At 39.0% G+C, this 17,096-nt stretch overlaps 1 protein-coding gene across 1 annotated transcript; it reads right to left on the bottom strand.

Moving 5' to 3' along the window:
- Positions 1-639: 639 nt before the first annotated feature.
- On the bottom strand, positions 640-13,177 carry LOC103472614 (protein NLRC3-like). Its single transcript, XM_008422369.1, has 8 exons — positions 13,119-13,177; positions 11,369-11,403; positions 9,070-9,351; positions 4,270-6,004; positions 3,320-3,499; positions 2,206-2,379; positions 1,406-1,558; positions 640-905 (listed from the first exon to the last, which is right to left on the bottom strand). The coding sequence occupies exons 2-8, from the start codon at positions 11,394-11,396 to the stop codon at positions 836-838; spliced, it is 2,622 nt and encodes an 873-aa protein (XP_008420591.1). The 5' UTR covers positions 11,397-11,403; positions 13,119-13,177; the 3' UTR covers positions 640-835.
- Positions 13,178-17,096: the final 3,919 nt, after the last annotated feature.

The raw sequence follows: 17,096 nt of genomic DNA, 5'->3' as shown, positions 1-17,096 counted from the left end.
GTGAATTTTAGTCTAAAATAAGTTTAATCTTCATTCAGTGAAGTTACTCTCAGCGAGTCGAGGAGCCAGAAAATTTACTGAAGTCAGAGTAAAAATTCTTAAAAATAAAAGTACTCAGGAAAAGAACAGCATAGTAAAAATAATATAACATTTTTACTGGAGATTACTGGAGTAAAAGTAACTGAGTAAATGTAACTAGCAAGTCTGCTCAGAACTGGACTTCAGATCCCATCTGGACCAGAACTTTATCCGCTTTTGACTCTAAAGGAGACCAAGAATGCTGATGCATGCTCAGAGTTTTCCTATCTGTCAGAACCAGAACCTTCCAAAACCTCAACAACCATCTGGGCATTTAAATTGGTTTCTGTGATGGAAGCTGAAGTTTCTCTGCAGTTTCCAGTAAAGAATTTTTTTTTTTTATCTCTGGAACTTTGAGGAACATTTTCCTGTCAACAGAAGAAGAAGCAGCAGAGAAAAGAGGCTTGAAGGGTCTTTTATGATTCAAAGCTGAACTGAAAATGATTCCCATGTTTCCATTCTCAGACCATTTCTGGTTCCAGGATGAAAATGAATCAAATAGATCAACTTTCCAGTTGAATCTAGTTCAGATCAAAACTCCATGAAGTCTCTAAATGAAGCCCAGTTTGAATTGGATCTTTATTGTTCCAAAGAGACAAACAATATCAGACAGACATGAGAAAATGAACAGGAGGAAAATTTTTGAGGTCAGAGGTCATCATCATGATCCAGTCAGAGTCTCTTTTTACTCTAACTGCTGCAGCTTCAACGTCTGAGGATCAGCAGGACACAGACACCATTCTCTATTTTACAGAGATCACTTTAAAAATTCTTTAATGACGGTGACAAAGCTGGATCCGCGACGGGAAGAATGGACAGAATCCCACCTGCAGAGAGAAGAAAGAAGAGAGCAAATCAGTGAGTGTTTCCAGCCTCTCTCCAGCAGCAGTCAGTGATGCAGCACATCCAGTAGACGGTTTCCAGGCTGCAGTCAGACTGATCTCAGCTGTGACCAAGATGAACCTGATCCGTTGTTTACTGTTGAACTGAGAGAACAAGCAGATCTGAGATCAGATCTACTGCTGCCACAGTTTGATGAATGAGGACCACTGTCTCTAGACATGTTGGACAGCTGGACTCTGGAGTCCAGCTGGACTTTCTGGAGACACGGACACAGCAACAACACTCATCTTTACATCAACACACCAAGCTGCTGCTCCTCTGATTGGTTGGTTGCTGTCTCTGTGTCCAATCAGGAAGCCTGAACCATTCTCCTYCCACTGAGAAGCTGCAGCTTTACTGGGAACACCGGAGCTTTGCTTTGAATCTAACTGGGTTTAGTTCAAGATGCTGACAGCCGCTGGACTCACTACAAACATTTACTTACTCTAACGTGTCTACAAAACGCTTCAGCTGCCGAACATCTGAATCCTCCAGGTTATTTCCTCTCAGGTCCAGTTTTGTCATATAGAGGTCGTTGGACTTCAGAGCTGAGGTCAGATAACCACAGCTGATCTTTGACATCCAGCAGTTCAACAATCTGAATAAAAAATAAAAGATGTGAGCTGAAGCCAACAGGATGCAGGTTAACCAGTCCAAAAGAACCAATTAAAGATTCTGAATAATATTAATGCCAACATGCTGCTGCTTCAATGAAGACCTGCAGACTTCAGAACCAGAACCAGAACCTGGTACTGGGTCATGTTGTGTTGGAGGATTTTAGTCAGTAAAATCATCCCAGGTTCTGATCAAAGTGTTGAAGCATCAATCATCGATAATAGATTTGTTCCTGTCAGATTCCAGGAGCCAGAATTCTCTTTTCTAGACTGGGTTGAATCAATCAATCAATCAATCAAATTTTATTTGTATAGAACATTTCAGCAGCAAGGCATTTCAAAGTGCTTTACATCATTAAAAACAAAAACACAGAGTAATAAACAATCAAATAAAAATCAAAAATTAAAAAAAGTAAATTTAAAAAAATCATTAAAACCCACATCCCTTTTTTGGTTGAAAAGCCATCAACTGGGACTCTAACCCTTATTTAGCCATAAGCAACTCTAAATGTGGGTTTTAAGTCGAGATGTAAAGGCACTCAGTGTATTAGAACAGAAGATATGAACTTTGATTTATGATGAATAATATATAATTATTCACAGAAATATCAATAATTACATAATTATATACCTCAAATTCTCCAGTTGGCAGCCTTCAGTCTGTAGAAAACCACAGAGCTCCTTCATTCCAGAATCTCCCAGAATAGTGTTGTCCAGCTCCAAGTCTATCAGATGGGTCGGGTTGGACTTCAGAGCTGAGAACAGCGAAGTCCAGCTGGTCTCTGACAAACTGCAGCTCTCCAATCTGAATAAAGAATAAAAGATGTGAGCTGAAGCCAACAGGATACAGTTAAAACTGAAATATGAACAAATAAATGATGTTTGGTAATCAACATCATGAACTGATTCTAACATCTGATCCAGTCAAACTGGTTTAAAGAGTCCAAACCAGCAGAACCAGAATATTTTATCAAAAAGAAACTCAAAGTTTTCTATGAGCAGCAGCCTGGATAAAGTGACCTATTTCTGCTGGTTCCTGATCATCAACTGGAGACCCGACTTGGTAACTGGATCAGAATCTCTCAGTTTATTCATTAATGGCATTGGGTTTTCATTAAAGTTGCTGAAAGCCAATGGAGGCCATTATTTCCTAAGGAGACGTGACCTGATGAAGCTTCATCACAGAGACGAGGCTCCAACCGATTGACAGCTGTCAGACCGAAGAAGACCCGGCCCAACATAACCACAGCTTCAGAACAAAGCTGATGAACCTGCTGCTGCAAACCTCACTTTATTCATTTCATATAAATTTGCTTTTCTACAATCAGTCACTTCTTAGATGTTTCATTAATGATTATTTGAACTGGTCAGTGTTTGTGGCTCAGCTCTGGAGGAACAACACTTCATTCTGGATGTAAAGATGAGAATCAGAAATGAGAAATAAAACAATCTGAATCTTTATCAAACCAAACTGAAACATCTCCATCATTAATTAACATTTTAATTATTTTTACTCATTTTGTTCATCAGTCAAAAACATTTTAAAGTGAAAAACTGAAAAACAAAGTTCAATAATCTCAAAGTCTGAAATAAGAAAATATTTACAAGGTAAAATGTGTTAGAGATTTTATTCTCACATTTAAAGAGGTCGCTTTAACTGAAAACATATTAGAATAAAATTATTCATTAAACTAAGAATTAAAGTATTAATGAATGATTTTATTGGATAAATGGAGAAAACAAACCCCAGATTCTTCACTTTACTGACGGAACTCTCCAGGATCTCAGACACAGGCTTCATATCAGCATCTCCACCTTTATATATGTCGATCTCACTTATTTCCAGTTCAGTCAGATCTGGGTTGGACTTCAGAGCTGAGACCACAACTTCACAATCAACCTTTTGGATCCTCCAGCCACCAAGTCTGTGATGAGAGCAGAAATAAAGTCAGTTCTAATTAAATCAATCTGGATGATAACAGTGACGTCATCATCTGATCAACATCTGATCTTCAATTTACTGAGTTTGACCCAGGAACTGGGTAACTCAGGAACTCACAGGAATCTGTGCAGTTCCTGATTAATCAGGGAGTAGACACGACAACACAGGGACTAAATTAAMAGAAAAACACACAAAATCCACATTCTCACACACCACATTTTGTTCTCATTTACAAACTCAGAGGAAATTAGTGGGAGGAGGAAAAGTTGGTTCACATAGTTTCTAACTAGTTTCTATGGCGCAACAACATCAATGCAGGGGTTTATTTTAATGGAACAAGTTTTTATTAAACCTAAACAATTATTTTATACAAACAGTAAAAATCCTAAAAGATGAATTATTGAGCAAGGGCTCAATGAGTAAAGAAGAGCTTAAAGTTTAAAATGTGTCTCTGGCTGACGGGATGTTTCATAGAAAACATTTTCTAGAAAGGAAGTGTTTCTATTTATTTCAACCTAAAAACTGATAAAAAGTGGAATGTTTTTAAAATGATCAAAACATTTAAATACCAAAAGCTGCAGCTGTCCTGGATCAGCTGAATGTTTAAATGTTCGAATGGCTGAAATAGTCCAGAGAATGAAGGAAATAGTTAAAGACCAAAAAGATCCAGAATCAACTGGAAGAAGAAGTAGAAGAAACAGGAGGACAAAAGTGCTGAATCAGCATTCACACAATGAAAACATCCGGACTCACCGAGCCTTTCTGCAGTTCCTCAAAGCTGGAAGCAGTCTCCGTCGTCCATCCCATGATGTGTTGTACTTCTGCAAGTCCAACTCATCCAGAACCTCTGACATCTGCAGCATGAAGGCCAGAGCTGAACAGTCAGTCACTGAGAGTTTCTTCCCTGAATCCAGCAGCCTTTGGATCTCCTGATAAAATGAGATGTCGTTCATCTCCACAAGACAGTGGAAGATGTTGATGCTTCTGTCAGGAGAGATACTATCAGTGTTCATCTCCTTCAGGTTGGTGATGACTTTCCGGATGGTTTCTGGACTGTTCTCTGTTTGACCCAGTATGCCTCCTAAGAGACTCTGGTTGGACTCTACAGTGAGACCATGAAGGAAGCGGACAAACAGGTCCAGGTGGCCATTTTTACTGCTGAGGGATTTCTCCATGACTTTCTTCATGAACTCATCTAGAGATGTTTCTCTGTATTCTTCTCCCAGGAACGTCTGGATCACCTCTGACTTCCTGCTGGTGAAACAGTGGAGCATGTAGACTGCAGCCACAAACTCCTGGATGCTCAGATGGACAAAGGAGTAGACAGAGATGTTGCGCGTCCCTCTCTTCTTTTTAAACATCTCAGTGAAAACTCCTGAGAACAATGAAGCATCTTTGATATTGATGTCACACTGTGTGAGGTCTGATTCATCAAAGATCATCTTTCCCTTCAGCAGCTGCTCAAAAGCCAGTCTTCCTAGAGAAACAATCAGCTTCTTGTTCTCAGCCACTTTTTCAGCACCTCCAAACTTTTTCTTCTTGAATGTGAGCTGAACCAGCAGGAACTCTATGTACATCTCAGTCAGCATCTTGGGCATGTCTCCTGCATCTTTGGTCATTATCGCATTCTCCAGAACTTCAGCAGTGATCCAGCAGAAGACTGGGATGTGACACATGATGTGGAGACTTTTTGATTTCTGGATGTGGGAGATGATCCTGCTGGCCTTCTCTTTATCTCTGAATCTCTTCCTGAAGTACTCCTCCTTCTGGGGGTCAGTGAACCCTCTGACCTCTGTCACCATGTCAGTGAACTCAGCAGGAATCTGACTGGCTGCTGCAGGTCTTGTGGTTATCCAGAGGAGAGCAGAGGGAAGCAGTTTTCCCCTGATGAGGTTTATCATCAGAACATCCACTGAGATGGACTGTTCAGGGTCAGTTAATGTTTTAGTGTTTTCGAAGTCCAGAGGAAGTCGACTCTCATCCAGGCCATCAAAGATGAACAGAACTTGGAATGCTTCAAAGTTGCTGATTCCTTTGGTTTTATGAAACAAACTATGAATCAGCTCCACCATGCTGAACTTTTCTTCTTTCAAATTATTTAGTTCGCTGAAAGCGATGGGAAATATGAAATCAATATCTTGGTTGGTTTTGCCTTCAGCCCAGTCCAGAGTGAACTTCCTTGTTAAGATGGTTTTCCCAGTGCCAGCCACTCCCATGGTCATCACTGTTCTAATTGGTTGATCTGTTCCAGGTAGGACATTAAAGATATCTTCTCTTCTGATTGTTTCTTGTTTCCTGGATTCTTGTTCAATCTGTCTGACCTCATGTTCCTGGTTGACCTCTCTAGTTAACCCCTCTGTGATGTGGAGCTCTGTAAAGATCTCATTCAGAGCTGTTTTATTTCCATGTTCAGCAATGCCTTCAGAGAGACGTTGGAGCTTCTTCTTCAGATGCTCTTTAAGCTCCTGTCGACACCGAACATCAAAATCTGAAAAAAAGAAAAATACTCAAGAAGAGACACTTCAGTTAAATATAAGGGATACAATAATCTTGATATTTTCAGAGGGGCTTTCTATATAAATKTTAATGAAGGGAAAATGAAATGTTAACAGAAAAATAATACAAATAATTCTAAACCAGAAAGTCATTCCAACTTCTGTCTTTGAGGAGGGAGAAATTGAGATTAAAATAGAAAAAATACTGTTCCTAGTGCAGTACTTCTCAAATAACCCCCACCCCCAGGGGGGTGTGGCGAGAAGCAGGACTTTATAATTGTCTTTATTTATGTTAACTGATAAACAAGCCTCTGGTGGCAGCAGTGACCGGAGTTTGCCTGTTCAAACCAGTATTAGTAGCCACAGCAATGTTGTAAACGGAGCAGAAGAAAAAAGCAAAAAACGGAGCGAAGGATACAAGTGCGGATGTTTTGAAATATATATCTAGAAGAGAGATGGGGAAGTTTGACAGTGAAAAGAAAAACGGCAGCAGAGGTTAATGGCCAGGATAAGAGATTCTTATTTTTCAAATACAAGAATACAGTCATAATACTACGAGAACCCAGTCGTATCAGCAGAATAATTAAACTATTGGCAGAGTAAAGACGCAATATTGGCGGAGTAAAGTTGTTAAATTAAAAACCTTCGATAGAGTGATATGCAACGTGATCCGCTCAGCAAGTCTGGTTCTTTCGGTTAAATAAAAAGTTGTGTAAGCAATCGTTTCAAAGTCTTGGGGCTGAAAATTTGCTTCTGATGTGCTAAAACATTTAGTACGCAGTCATTTGTTAAACCAGTACCAACTATATCCTTACAAGATCCTCAGTATTAGACAATTTAACGCACTATGGTGAAAAGCCATCATAAAATTTGTCTTTATTCTCGTCCAACTTCACTCGTATTTAAAACGAAAATCAAAAACTCAGAGCCTGGCACTTATACTTCATCATAAGCAAGTAACTGTAGCTCTCAGAAAAAGGCCAGGAAATAGAAGAAACCTGTCTTTTTATTGTCAATGAAAAATGTTATACACTTTTCATCTCTTCTCATCTGACAAGCTGAAATATAAGCAATATTGCTCCAAATTTTTCCACAATAAATATTAAGAACTACTGTATGTACCTTGTGGAAAACTAAACTGAAGAAGCTGATAAGTAACCAATGCTTACAGTTCTAAAAAGGTTTACTATACATTAAGTCTAAAAATGCACATCCCAGTGAATCATTTGCACTTTTTCAAACTGAGTAGTCTTGATTAAATGTTAGTGATTCACTCATAAACTGATTTTGGAAATAATTTTGAGGCTTACAATAATAAAAACGGTTTTGATAATAAGGTCATACAATGTTGGAGCCAGTGGTTTGTACGATAAATATTAAATATGAACAGATTCGCAATAGTATTTAAATTCTGGGGAGGGAAGGGCAGCGAGCAGGGGGTGCACGAAAAAAAAAGATTCCTGGTGGGRGTGGGGGGTCATGACAGAAAATAATTGAGAAACACTGTCCTAGTGAAACAGTGGTGAGAATTGAAATCTGCAGAATGATTGCTGTAGAATATGCAAGAAAGAGCTTAACAAAGCATAAAAGGGAGAAAAAAAGCAAAAGGAAGCCATAGCCATATGTAGAAGAAATCAGAAAAAGCATAAAAAGAAATAAGAATGAGGAGAAGAAATCTTAAATAGCAAAAGTGTTGGGATCCTGGGTGTTTTGTGTTTGCTGTTTTTTCTCCTTTTCTCCACCAGAGGCTGCCTAGAGGTTGCGTTCAGGAGGGCATTACCATCTTCAACAGGTTCACCTGCAAGTCATCTACTCATCTGGAGGAGCTTAAGAGGAGGGAGCAGCCAACACTACTTTGCCTGAGTGTTAGACAGTTAGGGTACTTCAGGCCACCCGTGTCTCTCCTTGTGAAACTCTTGGTGATTCTTTGTGTGCCTCCTCCCCAGGTGATTCCTTGTAATGCTGTGGTACTTAACCACTGGAAGCCTGAGCCCCTGACTGTTTTCTGTGAACTCACCTCCTCTTGATGCCATTGGATGTTACCAACCGGTAGCCCGAGGTCCACTTACACCCTTGCAGTAATCAAACCTTCCTTGGACCTCCATGTTGGCTGTCTCCCTCGTTCTGCTCCATTAGAAATTAAAGAACTCACCGCCCTCCAACGCCATCCGTGCTCCACCGCAGTCCCTCTGTTGGCCTAGCAGCAAACCCCCCACCAAGATCTCCACCCTGGTAACCGCAGTACTCTCCTCGGCTCAGAGCTCCACCAATCCAAGTAAGAACGTTTCTTTGTTTGCGTACAATTCTAAAATCAAGCTGCCCTGAACTCGCCTCCATTTCTCCCCCTGCTCCAGTGAACCCAAACCTGTCGCCAAACTCCCTTGGACCTGCAGTTCTGGTCCTTTTTTTTTTTTTCCCAATAAATCTCTTTTACTGATTTTTGGTTCTCCGTCTGGTGTTCTTGAATGTGGGTGAGAAAGACTGAACCCATCATGACAAAAAGAAAGACACTGGTGCTGAAATGTCAGAAAAATCACAATCAAACTATACAGCCTGGTGATCTGCCAGGCTTATACTACACTAGGGGGCAACCCAGAGAAGCAGAACCTCAAGGTTCTACATTGAGTGTGGCTTCAAAAATCTGAAAAGAATTGGCCACAGCTGCTTCTGTACATTTATTTTTAAATGTACAGAAAATATTTGATCATTTAAAAAAAATTACAAATTCATGTATTTTACCTCTGGGTGCACAAGTTGTGCTGACCTTCTGGTTAGTCATTTGGTGTCAAAAAATATAATCCATATTTACCCATCAATTAAAAAAATTGTACATGGTATAATTACATATTCAGTTGCATTTAATTTTTCATTTCAATATTCAACAAGCTGAACCGAGAATCGATTGTGTCATCACACATCAAGAAGGTTAATATCTTTTTCAGTGAAGTAACAAGTTTTGACGTCAGGAAATATTTGAGAACAAAATTTACAATCAAATCAAAGACTAATTATACATTTAGAGACTGTAAAAGCAGCTTTAATTAACTGTGTATCTCACCTAGACCAAAGGAATCTGAGGACAAACCCAGCTGGTTGGACAGAGTTGGATCTTTGTGGTGAAGACGTAGGATCGTCAATCTGCTGGCTCTTTTTCCTTTCTTTATCACAGAATCTATGGTGTCGCGGGCCTTGTCTGCTCTGGTTTGGTTCTTCTGAAGTATATTCTCTTTCTCCGAAAGAATAAAGACACAATCTGATAGGAGGCCATCGAGGAGCTGATTTAGGATTTCCTCAGAAACTCTTTCCACAAACTCACTACGAACATTGAAAAGTTTTTCCTCTGCAGGCAGAAATCAGAGACAGAATTCATTTAACTAGAAGTGTCAGAGAAAATTGTGATGAAGATCAAATGATGTTGCTCTGACAGCTCACTTTGCTGTTATCTTTGAAAGCACAAACAACATTGGCTCACTTCGACAAACAGCTACTATCACAAAATTTTTGTTTACAGACAACATAGCAGAAACATTTAATCAAATCTACTTCGTAAAATCATGTAAAAAACATCAGGTTTGGTGATTCTTGGTCTAAAAAGTGATGAATGTTGTCAGATTTCAGTGTGTTTAGATGAGTTTTGACGCTTTTTAGTTTGATATTGTCCACAGAAAAAGTTTGTGTTGCTGCTGCACATTTTTACGCCAGGGAAAAAATTTGCATATATTTATGCAAATTTTCATGCAACATTCATTTTTACACATGCTGATTTGTGCGTAAAATATGGCGCCACACTTTTTTGTACGTACCTACTAGAGATGTGCCGATCAGGTTTTTTCTTGCCGATACCGATCACCCATGAGGGCCGATCACCGATGCAGATCACATAATTATTTTTTATTTTTTTATCATAAACACTACCGGTTACATTATGTGGAAAAAGGAACCATGAATTCACCTTAATTTAGACAAAAACTTGTTTTTAATAACTTTTCCAAGAAGAAAATTGTACTGCTATCGGTAATACTATCTTTAACAGACTGAAAACATATGAAGGCTCTGAAGAGGCTAAATAATGCAAAGAGCCAAAATTAAACTTCTCAACATTGCCAAAAAAATTCAAGTATAAAACTTAACATTCAAAGGCAAATACAGGTTCCATTACAATAAACAATCCAGAGTTACTGAATGAAAACTTCCTGGTAGCATGGCGGCTAGCTGATTACTGCTAGTTCTGAGTGGCTGTTTCTGACTGAGCGGAGTAATTATGCAGAGCAGGGAGGAGATCGATTATTTTTTTAGAGATTATCTGTCTCATGTTAGGACAGTGAAAGTTTTAATACGTATGTAAAATGTATTTTTTTAAGTTAGATGCTGCAGCTTTAAGCAGAGGTTCGGTGTGAGAGTCACTACCAGGTGGAGCAGAAGCGGTGCTCCGTCTGTGAAATATTACTACCTGTAGCGCGTAGCAGCGGTTCAACAGCTAGAGCAGAACCAGCCTCTTGCATCGCAGCTCGAAGACTTAAATAATTTTGCRGGTTATTTGTTTAGCTTTCTGACCGTCATGCTAATCCGGGTGAGTGTTTGTAGCTGTGCGCTGCTTTACCTGCTATCTGATCCTCCATATGTCTTTTTTACTGCAGTGAGCCTCGATGYAGCCAAACTCCGTCAAGTATGGCATTGTTTTTATGTCGTATTAGCTTCGTTGTGTTGATGCATTTTGACGTGCTTCAATTTTCCGCCACAACACGCAAACTACCCCATTCACTCGGTGCGTTATAGTTCCACATCCCTTAGGATTTGTTGCTGCGCTTTTACGCAGTGTGAAGGAAAGAGGAGACCAGCTGCACAGGCAGGCTGCGAAATGAGAAGAAGGTGATCGGTATTGGCAACAAGAGCCAATGATCGCCGATCACCAATAATGCACTTTTTCACGAAAATCGGCCGATTATGATCGGTGACCGATCGATCGGCACACCTCTAGTACCTACGCTTTACACATAAGGCCCTTGAACTCATCTACGTCTCTACGCTTTAGAATTTCTTTCACCAAAAGTTGGAATAAAAGACACAGCAAATTTTTCCATCTGAGACAATGAATTAGTAATAAATGATGCGATTACGGGATAAATTGATTAGGCTTCTTTACTTCGGTTCCTTTTAGTTCTGTTTCCATTTGAGTTCAGTTTTTATCTTCAGGTTTCACAGAAACTCACAATGTTTCCACCAGAGCTTCACTGAACAGGAAGCATGAAAACAATAAAGACACACTGAGGCTGAGCTTCATCACATGGCAGTAACACAGGCTGTGATTGGTCAGTTTGTTCCTTTATGATAGTTAATTTCTGATTCTGATCACTTACCAAAATTCACTTCTTGCTGCTGCGCCATCTTTTACCTGGAAAACATGAAGATTTATTATCTTTCAGGCTTTATTTCATAAATGTATTTGCTATTTAGGAATGGAGACTAAAAATATCCAATAAAAGATGAAAAGTGCTCATTTAAGCACACAAGCACAGACTCACCAGAAAAACATATAATTAAAGCTATATGTCAGTACGTAAACTGATTGAATTTCTAGTCAGTTTACATACTGACTGTAGAAAAAAATAAACACACATATAAAATTTTTCTTCACCAGGAATAATGTTCGGCATTGGCTGTCAGTCATTCTAGGCTCTGATATCCTCCTGGTAGAAACGTAAACTTCTTCACCTCTTAAACTTCCTATTTACCATATGACTGTAATGCGTTACTGCTACCACTAGGTGGCAGCATCAGCTGCAGAAAGGAAAGACTCCAGAAAGGAGTCTGGCCTCCTGCTCAGGTGTTTAGCTTTCAGGTGACCAGATTAATCCGTATTAATCTCAATAATCAGAGAGGCAGAAGCAGCTGGGTTTTTTTTAAGGAACATTATGAAACGAGTCTGAAGCCTCTTTGCCTTTGTTCCATTCTGATGATGAAATAAATCTGATCAGGTTTTTAAACAACGTGAGTTAAAAACAGTTTTCTGCTTTTCTGGCTTGAAATGTATAACTTAGATTCCAAGAGGACAAAACAAAACTCAACACATCTGCTACAGTTTTACTTAGAAACTAAAAAACCTCAATGCAGCCAGGAACCAAACCATTTGGCTCAAACGTCAACATCCTGCAACCAACCCAAAGAGGAAAAACTGCATTGATTATAAAGAAACTCTCAGTTCATTTATATTAAATTAACTAACCAACCCAGATATTTAACACTGATCATAAAATAGAAAAACACTTCAAAATGTCTCTAAATATTCACAGATAACCATACTTTGATTTATTTAATTAAAACAACAACAAATATCACTGAAATATCACTGTCACTGAATGGATTCTGTACTTAAAATATTAAAAAAAATAAACAGACTTACTAGTGTTCATCAAAAGCTATCTAAATTGTGTTAGATCTGAGCTCTCCAGGACAAATCTAAGGTGTTTTTTTTTTCTTGCAAAAATGTCCAAAAAAAGAGAACATTTTTAAAAATGACACATTTGATCCAAAATGGCCGACTTTCTGCTGGATGTGTTATTTTTTTTAAAGGTTCTGATGGTTTAATGTTTTAACTCAATTCAGGTCTAAATAGCAGCAGTTGATGTTTTTAAATATTCTAGGGGGCGCTTTGTTGTTAGGTCACCATAATCACTTATTATTGACCAATAATTGATTGAAATGTGATCAGCTGTCCTCTGACACCACAGACTGGTGGTGTCAGAGGACTTTTTCTACTGATAAAAGCCCATAGAAATTCTCTCTGATCAATAAATTATTGACTTTGTATTGAAATATTTTCCATCCACCAACCAGGAACCCAGATATCTCAGCTGGGCCACAAACACTCAGAACCTACTGGTACCAGTTTGACTCCACTATAAAACTGGAAGCAAACTCAGCTTGTTGTCTGGGTTACAGATGAAAACTCAAGAGAAAATCAGAGTTCCTGGTTGAAATCAGGTGCTTCCGCTCTGCGTCATAAACAGAACCAGAATCAGGTCCAGTTCTGTTTCTGGTTCTGTCAAACAGAAAGAGAGAAAACCCAGTCAGGACTGGAAACCAGTAGACGTTGGAGTTAAACCTCACCTGATCAGATCTTTGCTTCTCCTTCTGTTCACACAAACCGAGTCAGAGTCAACTGGAGAACTGGACCTGATTCTCCAGAACCTGAACTGGACAAACCTGAAGATCCGCACCCTCTGACAGCAGAGGTGTGTTCACTTGTTGAAATGACAGGAATCCTGTCTGATCATCGCTACCAGGAAATAAATGTATAAAAACAACAAGTTCACCTTTTGGTTGAAAGGTTCTGTTTGAAACATATTCAGAAATTTCTGGATCAATTTTTTATTAAATTAATAGAGATTTTAAGTTTATCAGATTCATACTTATTTATAAAGAACTTCATAAAACAACCAACACAGCACCAAAGCAATAAATCCACTAGTAATATTTTCTTCTTGTTCTCATCTGATCAGCTTGTAGATATTAAATCTGATGGTCTCAGGATTGAACCTCGAGGTTCCCCACATTCTGTTCAATCTGACGAGACGTTTCCTGCTGACACAAAGAAGTCCCAGTTCTTCAGGTCAGACTGGAACCAGTCCAGAACTGGACCAGAGAGTCTGACCAGTTCTCCCTCCAGTCGCTTCTAGAAAATGTCATGACGCTGCACTGAGTCCATGTTACTCCACATGTAGACATGACCATCTTATAAAATGTTCTTTATGAAGTAGAAATTTTACAAATGTATTTAATTGTGTTTAATGTCGATAGGAAGAAAACTTTCCATGCAGATTCTCACCTGAACCTCTTTCATTCCTGAACATAATGTTCTTTCAGCTTTGGCCTCTTTTAGCCTGGAGGAGGTTTTTGTCTCAGCCGTTCAAACAAAAAAGTTGATAACCTGATAAGTTACAAGTTTTAACTCACAGTAGGCGTTTACTGTGAGATGTTTGTGAGTTTCTGTCTCTGCTGTGCAGGAATGTTTCCTCGTTGCCTCAGATTAAGTCAAGGTTCATCACAGAGGCAGCCTCATGTTTAACTCTAGAATATTTTGCTCTATAGAGGAGTTGATGGTCGGTACAGTGACTTATAGCTGGAAAATAAGACCTAAACTAATCAGTTCTCTGGTATTGTATCCTGTCAAACATCTGGTAATATAATAATTTATATTTCACTATACAAGAGTGGAACGTGGTTCAGTGCAGGGAGAATAGTAGATTGTTTAGATTGACCCTGACAGCTGATGCCTGTCAGCTCTGCAGCCTCCAGGTTGGGGCCATGCCGTGGCATTACATAACGAATGGCAGTGACTGCTTTGCTGCGCATGGAAGCAAGTATGCATGTAATGCATGGAAGGCACCTATTGTTCTACACCCAATAGAATGTCTCTTTGTTGGGGCCTGAAATGCAATGCATGGCAGGAATCTATGTTCTACACCCAATAAGCAATCTCTTTATTGGGGCCTGCCTATGCAATGCGCTTTTATTGGGGCATGCCATTAGCATTACATAAGAAAGAGCAGTGACTGCCTTGCGTAGCATGCCATGCATTACATGCCTCCCATGTAATGCATGGCAGGCACCTATTGTTCAAGGCTGTGCATTAGCACTAGCCTTTTACCTAAAGTTAGCTATTAGCTAATTTTCTCATTAATTAGACATGTTTAGTATACTGAATGGAGCAAGTAAAATTAAAAYAACATGGTCCTGTTGCTCCACATGCTACTGCCAGCATTTAGGCTAACATTAGCATATTGGCTAATTTTAGCTTATGCATTAATTTTAACATAATGAATGGTACAGCTTAGTAGACATGCTTCTGCCTCTCCACAGGTTATTTACTAAATTGCAGCTTTCTTTAGCATTAATGCAAATTTTTAGCATCATAAAGCTGGGTCAAAGCCGACAGGCACACTTTGGCATGCCCCGTAAAATTTCTGCAGGAATTTTATAGTTTTTAGTGGGATTCTGAGTTACAATGACGACAAATTGCAAAAAACGAGGCTGGTGTCTCATAAGGATAGCATCTTTTTTCACAAGTCTGTCTGACACACCCACACACACACAGCACTGTGGATTTCTGGCTTTATCTCACTTTCACCGTCACAAATATCGCCCTATTGGTCTCAAAGTCGGTCATGACATTGATACACGTCTTGTCCCGTAAAATGTTTTCAAAATTTTTCTAGGACTTATAGTTTTCTTTCAAGGTGCTTTGGACCGATGCTAGGATCTAATAAAGATATCAAGTCTGTCTCAGTCATTTGGGAAATGCTGCAGACGGGTAGTATCAAGCCATTAATTACCACGGCAGGCACGTGCAGAGGGGGCTGGAGGGTGCTTGAGCACCTGCCCCTTTTGCTCCTTGCCCCCAAGTGCCCTTTTGGTCATTTTTTTTGTATTATTTTCTAAGCCCTCTTCTGACACATAATAACATGTACTAAAATTATTACTTTTTTTGTGCAACATAATAAGTCCTCTGGTCACCTTGTTACCTTTGACTTTTTGCTCGTGACACATAACGTAGTTGCCTCTCGCACAGTGAGATAAGGCGGCTAACTGCGGAGATCAACGTAGCGAACGTTCCAGATTACAGAACAGTTTTTGGTGAATTAAAAATAACGTTTTTGGTGAATAAAGTGGAGTAGACTTGCTACTTGTCAAATGACGGAAAAYGTTGAAGTATCGTTTCTGCTTCAGCTCGGAGTCGCGGTTTAAGCAGAGAGGTAATRAAATACAACAGACACTGACAGGCCTCTGCGTCTGCMTTTCTCTGAAGAACTACTGAGCGGGAGGAGACAGCCAGGTGAGGAGAAACTGTTCTTATCTATCGATTCAGTATTTTGATCATACAGACATTAGGCTGTTGTGCTATTAGCTAGCTGATAGCTAACGACTTTACTAGCAAAGCAAGATAACTAAAAAGCTTCTCCCCTGTATCTTTAATGATATCAGTCATTCTTCAGTATCGCTTATGCAATAAGGGCACATCGCCCGTCCAAAACTGATCATATCCATAATGGATATTTGTCCAATCTTCTAATTTCCTTTGCTGCATAATGTACATTGGATTTATTCAGGTGTTAGGTAAATGTATCTTGAAGGAAAATAGCACTTAAATAAAAGTCCAACAAGGATATTCATTTAGAATGAAAAATAACTCACTCTGAATTACCATGAGATATAATGTATGTAATAAAACTGTCATTAATGAAGAGGAAAAAAAACTCAATCCAGACTTTAAGTAAGTTTAGGGTCTGGTTCACAGAGTATGAAGTAAAAAGATTTTTCTCAATTATTCAATGGGGGAAACAACTAACCTCAGTTAAGTAAAATAAAATTGTAATCAAAACTTCTGGAATTGTAATTTTTTTTTAAACAAAAGGTTTTGTTTAAAAAACCTTTTTTAAAATAACTCATTTTTGTCTTGTGAACTTAGTTATTTGCCAAACAAACTTATTTGCACACATCAGAAATATTTTCATGTGAGAATCAAAAGCAAAACTTTGAATCAAACAAAAACTTAGAATAGCAAGATTTCTTCACAGGTCCAATCGCTGCTGGTGTTTCCTACCTATTCGGTGTAAGATTATCTGGGGGGTCCGGGAGAAATCCAGCAGTCTGCGTTAATCATCCATCTCTTCCACCGACTTGACGATGATTCTTTTAAACTCTGTTAAAGTTCCTTCAGCAGCAGTCAGCAGTGTTATGACGAACACTGAAACGTTCACCTTAACGTGTCTTCTTTTTCTTTCTCTTCTTCTTTGGTGTTTTAAGACTGTGCTTTCATATTACCGCGACCTTGTGGATCATACGACCATCACATCTAAAGAGTTCTCATACAGTGCCACTTCTCTTTGAAAAATTTAAAATCTTTTCATAGTAACAACAGAAGACAGCTGCAGCATAAAAGAGAAAAATACAACCAAGACAAAAAACACATTAAATTATTGGAGACAATAATCATCAAACGTACTTTGTACAATCAATGAAAATTACTTTATAGTGAATATTAAAGGGGGCTGCACAGTGGCGCAGTTGGTAGAGCTGTTGCCTTGC

The sequence above is a fragment of the Poecilia reticulata genome, linkage group LG11 (genome assembly GCF_000633615.1).
Source record: "Poecilia reticulata strain Guanapo linkage group LG11, Guppy_female_1.0+MT, whole genome shotgun sequence".
NCBI lineage: Eukaryota > Metazoa > Chordata > Actinopteri > Cyprinodontiformes > Poeciliidae > Poecilia > Poecilia reticulata.
The sequence above is the reverse complement of the archived record's forward strand: the minus strand, read 5'-3'. Positions and strand labels throughout refer to the sequence as shown.

Coding starts and splice junctions, on each gene's coding strand:
- LOC103472614 (XM_008422369.1), bottom strand. CDS start 11,396: ATGGCGCAGCAGCAAGAAGTGAATTTTG. Junction 6,005..9,069: donor CTCAGATTCCTTTGGTCTAG/GTGAGATACACA, acceptor TCTTTTTTTCAG/ATTTTGATGTTCGGTGTCGA. Junction 1,559..2,205: donor TGCCAACTGGAGAATTTGAG/GTATATAATTAT, acceptor TTTTTTATTCAG/ATTGTTGAACTGCTGGATGT.